The sequence below is a fragment of the Microtus oregoni genome, unplaced genomic scaffold (genome assembly GCF_018167655.1).
Source record: "Microtus oregoni isolate MIOR12 unplaced genomic scaffold, Mior012 000008F_ref0000371, whole genome shotgun sequence".
In the NCBI taxonomy this organism is placed as follows: Eukaryota; Metazoa; Chordata; class Mammalia; order Rodentia; family Cricetidae; genus Microtus; species Microtus oregoni.
Window position 1 is genome coordinate 36,657,173 of NW_024543067.1, and position 11,787 is coordinate 36,668,959.

The 11,787-nt window shown below is 42.2% G+C and overlaps 1 protein-coding gene across 1 annotated transcript; it reads right to left on the minus strand.

The window, feature by feature from the left end:
* Window positions 1–1,258: 1,258 nt before the first annotated feature.
* Uxt (ubiquitously expressed prefoldin like chaperone) lies at window positions 1,259–10,278 on the minus strand. Its single transcript, XM_041657437.1, has 6 exons — window positions 9,998–10,278; window positions 8,429–8,510; window positions 8,231–8,298; window positions 7,570–7,677; window positions 1,539–1,602; window positions 1,259–1,355 (listed from the first exon to the last, which is right to left on the minus strand). The coding sequence occupies exons 1-6, from the start codon at window positions 10,093–10,095 to the stop codon at window positions 1,302–1,304; spliced, it is 474 nt and encodes a 157-aa protein (XP_041513371.1). The 5' UTR covers window positions 10,096–10,278; the 3' UTR covers window positions 1,259–1,301.
* Between the last annotated feature and the right edge of the window lie 1,509 nt (window positions 10,279–11,787).

Sequence of the window (11,787 nt, forward strand, 5' to 3'; positions counted from 1 at the left end):
GATGGGGGGGGGGGGGGGGAATGGGAGGCGGTGGCGGGGAGGAGGCAGAACTACAAATAAATAAATAAATAAATAAATAAATAAATAAATAAATAAATGAATGAATAAATAAATGTATGTCACGGATGTAGGCACAGCTTCAGGGCCCGGTGGTGGAATCCTAACAGAGCTGTGACACGATTGGCTCGAAGGGGATTGATGGACTGCGTTGGGTGGTCAACTAGAGAGACGTTGGGCGGTACTGATTCTTCACCCTGATTGGGTCGACGACTGGTAGCCAAGTGGGCAAGTGCCAAGGTTGGGGGAGGAGGGCGCCTGGTTCACACGGATTGGCCTAAATGAGATGGATGGCAGACAGGCCCAGAGGATGGAGGGCAGTGGATGGGTTCTGTTTTCAGCTGATTGGTGGAGACACCGAGACAGCTGCCAAGAGCACACCATGCGGTTCAGCGGAAACGGGACTTTAGAATGAGGACTAGCAGCAGCAGGGTAGGGCTTGACTCTATGTAGGAGGGTAGGGGAACGCTATGATAATTAGCTAGGCAAGAGGAATTTAGAATCCAGCCGAGGTAGGAGGGCTGAATGGCTGCCAGATACACAAGGGAGTTGAAGGGAGGAAATGAACTGTCTACAAGGGCAGGGTCAAATTGCAGCCAGTTATAAGGGTAGAACTTGGTTCTTAGTTATCTAAGACTAGACTCTAGGTGATAGGGCCTGTAGCAGGAAAGGCAGATCTATTTAGAACTATTGGAACCATTTAGGGAACAAATCAAGGCTGTCTGAGAGAGAGGTAATAAACCTTAAGATCTGAGGAAAAGGCTAATGGCCATGGGAACAAATCACTTTGAATTGGCACTTTGAAAATTCGTTTCAAGGGTCTCAGGGATAGCTCAGGATGACCTTGAACTTCTAACCTTCCTGCCTACTCCTGATCTCACTCAGGGAGACCTCCTATGAATTTAGGGTTTCACATGTGATAGGCAAGCACTCTACCAATTGAACTTCACCCCCAGCCCATGCATCCGTCCATTCTTTATGGTAATACAAAGAGCACAGATACAAGTATCTAGGAAAAGGAATTAAATTGTGACGAGGTGGGTCGAAGTTCACAAGGTGACAAAAAGGGTAAAGCATAAAGTCACATGGAAAATACAAATCAGAGGCAAGACCTCTAGAGTGTTTTAGAGGTTCTACAGAGTGGATGGGTCTCCAGGGCACTTAGTCAGTCAGTGAGAGGGGAAAAAGAACGGCTATGTAATTCCAAGGCATTCGGCTCTTTAATATTAGATGGGAAGAAGCAGTCAATGGGGAGATGGCTCTGGGAAGTTCTGCAGGCCTTGTAGTTCTCTAAGTCCCTGTAAAAGAGGACAAAATAGACTGAGCAGAGGCTGGGTTCAGATCCTGCCCCAGGTTTTCTCTGCTTTTCATTTCCTTGGTTTCAGTTCAGAAGGAAAGATGATCTCTCCCTTTTTTGGCTTTCTCCTTCAGGTTATCATCCTAAAATATTTGGAGGGTAGAGTGGAGTGAGCTGTTCTCACCTCTAGCATCATGTGGATATGGGCCTTGATATTCATGGAGTCCTTGGTGAGGCTGTCGCTGAGCCTAGAAAAAAGGAACAAGAAAGGGCAACGTGGGCCCTATTTAGGCTTACAACGGTAATTCCTTCCTCATCATTTCAGGAAATGCTTGCATCCTGGATGGCTCCCACCTGGAATCCACTCTGCATGGATGGCTCCTATGCAGAGATGACTACTACTACTTGGAATTTCCTCATTTAAAGACTGAGGGGAATAGGGCCAGTGAGAGGGCTCAGCATGTAACAGTGATTGCTGCCAAGTGTGACAACTTGAGTTCAATCCCCAGGACCCAAATAGTGGAGGAGAGAACTGACTTCCAAAAGTTGACCTCTTACCTTCACACGTACTCACAAAAAAAATGTAGTAATTTTTTTTTTTTTTTTTTTTTTGGATAAGGGGAAGAGTGGGGAGAATACAGGGTCTCTGATCAAACTATACTGGAAACTGTCTTTATGAAACCCATTATAATGAGTATATGATAACAGAAAGTAAAGATTATTGAAAGTCTTCTGGATGTCAGGCAGCTATAAATATTGGGGAAATAGCAGCAGAAACAGCAGTAAATGAAACAAAATTCTTGGGCTCCTGGAGCTCCTTTAAAAATTTTAGTTTTTAATTATCTGTCTGTTGTGTGTAGGGAAAATGTACTCTTGAGTGTAAGTGCCCACAGAGGTCAGAAGAAGACATTAGATCCCCTGGAGCTGTAGTTATAGCTGGTTGTGAGCTGCCTGATATGGGTTCTAGAAGCAAACTCAGTTCCTCTAGAGAGCAGTATGTGCTCTTAACCACAAAGCCACCTCTCCAGCTCTTAAAATATTAAGAGACAAAAATAAACACAAGCAACCATGTGTTAGATCTATGTATAAGGAAATTAATAATGAAAGGGGAAGAGGTAGCAAGTGGAGGCTTCAATTTTAAAGAGTGCTCAGGTTTGGCTATACTAAGAAGTTTTCTTTTAAGACTATGTAGCCCAGCCTCACTTCCAAATTCAAGATCCTCCTGCTGATCTGCCGAGATTACAGATGTGTACTATCACTCTACCACTTACCTAAAATGAAGAAGTTCATATAGTGTGGGTGACACGGAAGATGAGTGTTCCCACGAAAAGAACAGGCAATACAAAGGTGCTAGCAGTGTGCTTGGTATGGTTCAGGTACGAGCCACTGTGGCTAGAGAATATGTGAAGGAGAGGTAAGGGAGGAGGCAGAGGGTGTAAAGTCTACAGGACTGTGGTAAAGACCTTAGCTTTTATATTAAATAAGGTGGGAAAAAGAGGAAGGTTGAGAGTGGAGGATAGATGCAAATTGATTGGATAAATAAACTCATTGTGGTTTAAAGAATACACCTGGGGGGCTGGAGAGATGGCTCAGTGGTTAAGAGCATTGCCTGCTCTTCCAAAGGTCCTGAGTTCAATTCCCGGCAACCACATGGTGGCTCACAACCATCTGTAATGAGGTCTGGTGCCCTCTTCCGGCCTGCAGACATACACACAGACAGAATATTGTATACATAATAAATAAATAAATATTAAAAAAAAAAAAGAATACACCTGGCTATAGGGCAGAGCACCGACAGGACAAGAAACCCAAATGTGAAGCCAGTAAGTGCAGTGAGGAGGTTAATGCAATAGTCCAGGTGAAGAATGGAGGCTCGGACCACAGGGAGCAGTAGAGTTGAAGTAATAGAAAGAACTCAGTTTGGTAAGTATTTTGAAGGCAGGGCCAAAGGGTTGCAGTCAGGTAAAGAGAAAGGACCATGGGGCACAAAAAAGCTTTGTGAAAAGCAGTCGGTATTATGAATTAAGTGTGTAGTGAAGGGAGATGGTATTAGAGAATGTGGAAGCAGCAGAAGGGGCTAGATAGTGCAGGATCTTGATAGCATAATAGGAAATCCAATTTAATTGTGCTGATCTGCGTAAATGAAACTAAAGACTTCACAAAGAAACAAGGCAATGGGATAGAAAGTTAAGTTGGAAAAAAAAACTAGTATCAACTATTTATATACTACTATCTTCCCAAATTTATATTGCCAACTATCTTCAAAAACCTCACTTTGGTGTCTAAGTCCTACACTGAGTCCCAGCTCTTCCAACTGGTCTACTTTTCCATCTCAAATAGAAGTAATGGCATTTTTCTGGTTGCTTACAAAAAACCCAGATTCTCTTCTTTTTGCAGAATTAGCTTTGAACTCAGGACCTCACACAGCCCAGTTATGGACTCTACTACTGACAGGTACCACAGCTTCAAGACTCCTCTTTGTTTTTCATATTCAGTCAGCCATTCAACACCACAACTGCATCTCAAGCAAAACCTCCCATCTCCATTATGTACTGTCTGTACCACTGTCAACATCTATTATACCACATCATGGCCTTATTTACTTATTGTTTCCTTTTATCAGAATGACAGCTGCGAAGGCAGACTGTGGTCTGTTTTGCTGCTTGTTGTATAATGAGGACCGGAAGAAGTATATGACACAGAGTGGGGACCCAATGGCTGTTGAATGAATGAAGATTGCTGCATTCAAAGGAACCCAATATCTTTATCCTTAAATAATACTTAAGTCTATGATTAGGACAGGGTATGAAGCATAGCATTACTGCTGGAGAACAAGAATACCTTTTCTCAGCCATGTTCAGAGCTGTTCTATTCACTCTCAGCTATGAAATGGAAACAATATACATGTCATCCACTAGATGAATGGATAATAAAGATATGGTGCATATACACAACAGAATTCTGTTCAGCTACACAGAAAAGTGAAATTAAGAAGTTTACAGGTAAATAGATGAAACCACAGCATATTATACGGAGTGAGGTAACTCAGACCCAGCAAGATAAACATTGCAAGTTTTCTCTTATTTGTGGATGCTAACTCTGAATCTTTAGATGTGAGTATATAAGCTGGAGTAACCACAGAAACCAGGAAAGTAAAAAGGGACCAGGGGATAGGGAGGAGTAGAAACTGTAGAGAATGGGGTGGGATGGCACAGGTGCTATGATGGGGAACAGGGAAAAGTTGGGGAGGGGAGAGGGAGAAAAACACTGAGGAAGAGGGACAGAGGAGGGCTAAAAAACATGAGGATGATTGAAATGGCCATAGGTAAACACTATTTTATGTTTATAACATATGTATGTACTTGAAAAACCAAAAAAAAAAAAACTTTTTTTTTGCAGCTGATGGAGACTATCACAGAGATCCACAATTGGCCAAAATGCAGAGAATAAGAGTCTGTGAGGTGCCCAACCCCAACTGATACATCTGTAATGTAACCCCTATACCTAAGGCTCAGGGAGAATCATAGAGATAGGGTGAACAGATTATAAGAGTCAGAGGCTCAGAATGTCTGCTGTTAGATATTCCCTGGACAAACTAGGAAAGCTGTACCTATGAATTTCCAAGAATATGAATAAAGTCAGCATAATGACACCACCATTTGGCATGTCAGGGTGGAAAGGGGAAATTACACAATGGCCTACCTTGAGATGAAGAACTACAAGTGATCAAAGCCTGCTGAAAGAGGCAGAATCAGTCTCCTTTAGGGACAAACTCCCACATAGGTTGCCCAATCTCAAGTAGTCAACCCTGGACACATGTACATACAAACAAAGCTAAATGGACTCAGTAGATTATATATACATGTGTGACACACACACACACACACACACACACACACACACACACACAGAGCAATAATAATAACCAAAGAAATACATTAAAAACAATTAAGTACTGGCAGGCAGTTTGGGATACAAAAAGCAACCAGAAAATATGTTACTATAAAGTATATCCCAAGTAATCAAGTTTTAAAAAGAAAGTTCAACTACGTAGACTCAAATCCTAATCTAGAATGATGAAAGTTTGAGACAGCTCTATTAGTGATAACGGAGCAATATGAGGTCAAGCACATATTTCATCACACCGGTAGAAAGCATGTCAACAGATTAGAAAGACCAGGCAAAGAGTTTTTCTGATAGGTACTGATAACTTCAAATACCACATTTTGAGAAAAATCATCAATTCTCAAAAAGAAAAAAAATTAAAGACCCTGAAACCCTGTGTCATAGGAGGAAAACTTGCTATAAAAACTGAACTTGTTCTAAATGGCCACTACTTTGGAATTACACTGCCCTTCATCAAACTATTTGCCAATTTGTTTGATCACCAAAATTTAGAAATCTCAGCAGCTCTCACTCAGGTCTACTAAAACTCAAAACTCTAGAAAGCTTAATAGAATAAGTACTGAAACCTTAAAGGAAGAAACTCGAGGCAAAATGAATGCAGGAATAAATATGACCAAGGGGAAATTTTACATTGGAGATGTTCGTGTTTGTAAGTGTATATTTATCTAAGTGGACTGCTCACCGCCCCTTCATACTTATTCTAAACTATTCTACATGTGACAAGCTACAACACTACCTATAATATTTCAAACGACTCTCCTAAACTAGTTTTTCCCTACACAAAACCATAACTCATCTGGAACCCACACTTTCTCTGCCCACCACTACCCACATAGGTAACTTTTGATAAACCCTTCAATATGCTTCTAGTGTATTGAAACAATACTCTTCATTCAACAGAAATTTTGTGCTTTACACTATTTTGGGCATCTACAGTTTAAACTTTCCCCTTTACAATGCCAGGTTATAAACCTAGGCTGGGGACACAGTTCAGCAACAGAACTCTTGCTTAGTATACAAGAGACCTTGGCTTTAAGTATTAGGCCTGTAAAAATGTAAATGATGCTTATTAATTACTTATAAAAGACAATGAACATGAGAAAGACACTGGAAAAACAGAAAAACTAGAAGATGGCTAGTGAGATGGCTCAGCAGACAAAGGTACTTGCCACACAAGCCTGGAAATCTGAGTTCTATTCATAAAATCCCTGAAATCAGAGCACCAACTCTATAAAACTATTCTCTGATCTCCACCTGCATGCTATATATAGCACATACACCTACAGACAAGTGCATATGAGCACATACCTGCATGCGCGCGCGCGCACACACACACACACACACACACAGTAATATTAATTTTTTAAAGTGGAGGGGCAAGTCAAGAGGGCTAGGGGTTGCAATTTTGAAGTTAGGTCACAGAACTTGTTGAGAAAGTATTATTTGTACAAGACAACTGAGTGAAGAAAAAAGTGGGAATGCTTAAAGCATGTGTTAAGGCTAGGAAGGTGGCTCAGTGGACAAGAACATTTGCTGTACAGGCATAAGGACCTGAGCTTGGATCCCCAGTAACAATGTAAAAACACCTCTAACTATAGGACAGGAGCTTGCTGAAGCCCCCAAACGGCAAACTCTAAGGTTTGGTGAAGAATAAGACAGACAGCAACAGAAGAGGGTGTTATCTCCGCACGTGTGGGTACAGGCATGTGAGGTTTAGAGTGCTGAGAAAACAGAAACTTCTGTGAATAAAAGATGTCAATAAGCAGAAATAATCGCAGATAGTTAAGTGACCGTTACTGACTCATGGGTTGAAACCTCATCCATGATATCCATAGATATATGTACATACAACAGCATAGTCCTAGAATGTAAGACTCTTTTCTTCTCAACACTAATCACACAACCTGGTATACACAAGGTACTCAATAAATGTGTGAAGGGATTGATACAAAAAACATTTATTGTTTATTATGCAAAGGTTGAACTTTGCATTCTCACTTTTCTTTAGAGTCCTAGCTCTAAAGAGGAAGGTAGTATGGTTCTCTAAGTTCCATTCCCTGTAGTCATGGGGGGAAAAGGGTAGACTATTAAATTCTGTGATGTTTATTTATTTATTTACTTATTTTTAGATAGGGCCTTGCTTTATCACCATACCTGACTTTTATGTATTTTGTGTGTGCCTTTCTGTGTGGTGTGTGCTAGGGATAGAACCCAGGGCTTTACACACGCTAGGCAAATGCTGTACCACTGCCCTGTACCCCGAGCCAATGTAGGTGGTTTTACATACTATCCTCATGGAATGAACTCACTCTGTGAGGAGAGAACTCTTTCGGTCAATGAACTTGAGAGCTTCAGCCAGTGTCAACTCCAGGAAAAAACCGTATCCCAGGGCCACATAGATGCGTGATGTATCTGGGCTGAGGAAAGAAGTCAGAGGAAGTGGAGGAAGTCTTTATTATCATTTAGCATATCGGACAGTTTAAGATGTTTCCTATTCCCTTCAATTCCCCAAAGTGAATGCTCTGTAAGAGAAGGTATTTTCTGTTCATTCACTGTCACACCCACAGCATGTAGCTTATATCTTAATGCAATAGAAAAGTCACCAGAGGGAGGGGGAAGGAAATGGGAGGCAGCGGCGGGGAAGAGACAGAAATCTTTAATAAATAAATAAAATTAAAAAAAAAAGAAAAAGAAAAGTCACCAGAATCTAATATATAGAAAATATTAAGAAATACTTGGGCTGGAGAGATGGCTCAGAGGTTAAGAGCACTGACTGCTCTTCCAGAGGTCCTGAGTTCAATTCCCAGCAACCACATGGTGGCTCACAACCATCTGTACTGAGATCTGGCACCCTCCTCTGGTGTGCAGGCATACATCGAGGCAGAATGTTGTGTACATAATAAAAAAAAAAAAAAGAAATACTTGTTGCAGAAAGAAGGGAGAAACTCAGAGGGGAGGGAATACACTCACACCACTGTGTCAACGAAGAAGTTACAGCCCAAATCCACCTGCATATATAACTCCGAATGGTTAGTTTCCTGTAGGGCCAGGAGAAAAGAAGTAGGGTGTCAGTGGCCAATTTTTAGGGCAGGTAAAAGGTTTTGTTCTGGGGTTTCTTTCCTTTTTTGTACACATACACACACGGATACCCAATTTAAAGGCCTTTACCTGGAGTCGCTCAATGACATTTCTCAGTTGAAGGTATACAGACAGCTGCTCATATACCTTGTCTCGATGATCCAGCACCTTTCTGATACGTAGAAAATATAAGTCAGACTGTATTTCATCCTGAGCTCTACCTCTTACCAGCAATGTGTCTTTGGCAAGTAGGAAATCTGTTTGGGATTTGGTTTCCCCTCCTAGGAGTCATTAGAATCCAGTGTTTACTATGACTTGATTTTAAAGTGTTTTAAATGTCACCCAAATGGGTAAGCACTGTATACTTTAATACTATTTATTACAAATACTGCATTTTACTCAGCGCATTATGCTAATTAAAACGTCCCATCTTCACCCTAAATATATCTCTCCTCTCCGCCATCTTGTTTAGGATGATCATACAGCTCTAGTTCTGAACACCTAACTGTTCAGATTAATAATGACAGCAATGGTAATCATCTAGTTATTGAGTCTTTATTGTGTTTCAGGCACTGGAGCAAAATTCCTTTTTCAAAACAACTATCCAGGTTATTTGTTTTATTTTCTGAGACTAGAGCTGAGTTTCCCAGGCTAGTATTTCTCTCAGGCTTAATATAACAGCAGTTGGGTTTATGTGCATTAAAAAAAAAGTATTCTTACTTAATGTATTTATTTTGTGTACATGTATTGGTGACATGGTACACACATGTAAGTCAGGGGACAGTTTTTGGAAGATTTTTCCTTTTACTAGATCCCAGAGATCTAGCTCAGGGCATTGGTATTGGAGGCAAGGCAAGCCATCCTGCTAGCTTTTTTCTTCTTCTTTTTTTGAAACATAGTCTCAGAGTCTCTGCTCTACTCAACTCTGAAATGCAACTGAGGATAATTTTGAGCTCTGGGTCCTCCTGCTTTACCCATTGCAAGAACGTCATCACAGTGAGCTTTTTTTAATTCTTAGTTTTTAATAGAACCATGTTCTATTGTCAAGGCTGGCTTGAACATTCTGGCTAAAGAAATAAATTTTCCCACCTCACCACTAGATAGGACTCCTGGCACACACCACAGAGCCTGAGCCTGGCTTTAGTCTCAATTTTTTTCTTTTTGAGACAGTCAGTCTACAGCCCAGGCTGGTCTCCAACTTCTGAAGCTCCGCCTGCTTCTGCCTCCCTCGTGCTGGAATTACAGTCCTGTGTTATATCACGCTCGGCTTTGGGTTACATTCTTTACCCGGGTTGATACATCTAAAACTCAAAAAGACCCCATTACGAAGGCAATATAAACTTCCCCATCTCACTGATGAGGAAAAGTTCATAAAGCCTAGGGAAGAGAGGTGAGGTACAACTTGTTTATAAATAATGGTTAAATAGCCCAGTCTGAAATATTGTGGGTTCGTAATGACTAATTTTAATTTTAATTTAAATACGACAAACAGCATCAAAGGCTGTCCTACAAGGACCATGTTTAACCCAATCATAGCCCCGACGTCAACCCCTCTTCCCGGCCAATCCAGAAGTTTGTCAGGGAATTCCGTCCCACCCACTACGTCACGCGTGGAATTTCTCAAACTACGTCACGCCTAGGATCCGCGTCGTCACTCACTGCAAGTCTCGCTGCAGTACATCACTGATGAAGGCCTCGCACCGCAGCACTTTCTCTCCGACCGTTTCCAAGGCCCGCCGTTTGGGGGGCGTCGCCATGATGTCGCCTGCGTGCGGAGGAGGGGAAACCACGGCTTCCGGGTGGCACAGTTGGATGGCGTGCCAATTGGGTGGGCGGGGCGGTCCAGCATGAGAAAAGTCCCACTGAAAGGGACGGGTGACGGGCGGCGCGCTCCGTTCTTGAATCCCCGGAGATATCCGAACCCTGCCGAATTCTGCCGAGCCTGAGAGCTTACCTTAAGGCCACCTGCAAGAACTGTTACTATGAACCACGGCTTCCGGGTGGCGCAGGTGAATGACGTACCAACTTGGTGGGCGGGGCGGTCCAGCATGAGAAAAGTCCCACTTAAAGGGACGGGTTACGGGCGGCGCGCTCCGTTAAGGAATCCCCGGAGATATCCGAATTCTGCCGAATTATGCCGAGCCTGAGAGCCACCAGGTCGCTGTCTGCTAGCGGACCAGGTAAAGTTTGATTTTTTTTTTCCCCCGAGACAGAGTTTGTCTGTGTTGCTTTGGATCAGGTGAAGTTTGTTTATTTATTTATTTATTTTGTTTGTTTGTTTGTTTTTCGAGACAGGGTTTCTCTGTGGCTTTGGAGCTTGTCCTGGAACTAGCTCTTGTAGACCAGGCTGGTCTCGAACTCACAGAGATCCGCCTGCCTCTGCCTCCTGCGTGCAGGTGAAGTTTAATGGGATTTGGCGGGTTCTGAGGGAGACTGGACTCTCACAGGAAGGTAGGGAGAGGGAGTTAATCTTTTACGATTTATTTAGTTGAGTGCACGCAGTTGTGAACTACCATGATTTTGGTGCTGGTAAGGGAGTTCAAGTCCTACACAAGATCCCTTTGTGCTCTTAATTGCGGAGCCATTTCTGTACTCTTCCCCTCCCAACTCTTAGGAAATTTTCTTACTTGATCTGTTTTGTCTGCAAGTTTGTGAACAATGTGCATTCAATGCCCGCGGAGGCTAAAACAGGGTGTTGGGTCCCCTGAAGCTGAAGCTACTGACCTTTTGTGAGCACTGGGCCTCTATAAGAATGGTGATTAATAGCTCTTAACCACTGATCCATCTATGTACCCCCCTCCCCTTTTTTTTTAAATCATTTCTAGGGGCTGGTGAGATTGCCTGCTCTTCCAAAGGTCCTGAGTTCAATTCCCGGCAACCATACGGTGGCTCACAACCATCTGGAATGAGGTCTGGTGCCCTCTTCTGGCCTGCAGGCATACATGCAGACAGAATATTGTATACACAATAAATAAATAAATAAATAAATAAATAAATAAATAAATAAATAATAAAAAATAAAATCATTTTTATTCTTTGAGAATTTAATATATGTGTGCAATGTATTATATACATACGTTTGCGTGTGTGTGTGTCTGTGTGTGTGTGTCTGTGTGTGTGAGTGTGTACTAATCATTATATCCTCTCCCTACTTCCTCCCAGACCCTATCACCTTCCCCTCCCACCGTCATGGTCATGTCCTCTTTAACAAAATAAAACCTGAAACAACAACAACAAACCTCAAAGTTCACTTAAGCTTTTAGGTGGTGCATGTCTTTAATCCCAGCACCCAGAAGGCAGAGACAGGCGGATCTCTCTGAGTTCGAGGGCTGCCTGGTCTACAAGAGCTAGTTCCAGGACAGTCAGGGCTCTTACAAAGAGAAACCGTGTCTTGAAAAACGGAAAACAAAAAAAAGTTAAAAAGCACCAGAGTGCCTATAAACCAGAAA

Excerpts from the sequence above, each read along its gene's own strand:
- Uxt (XM_041657437.1), bottom strand. The coding sequence starts at position 10,095 with ATGGCGACGCCCCCCAAACGGCGGGCCTTGGAAACGGTCGGAGAGAAA. Across the intron at positions 8,299-8,428 it reads ATGTCATTGAGCGACTCCAG|GAAACTAACCATTCGGAGTT; the intron begins GTAAAGGCCTTT and ends CTGGCCCTACAG. Across the intron at positions 1,603-7,569 it reads AAGAGTTCTCTCCTCACAGA|GCTCAGCGACAGCCTCACCA; the intron begins GTGAGTTCATTC and ends CCTTTTTTCTAG.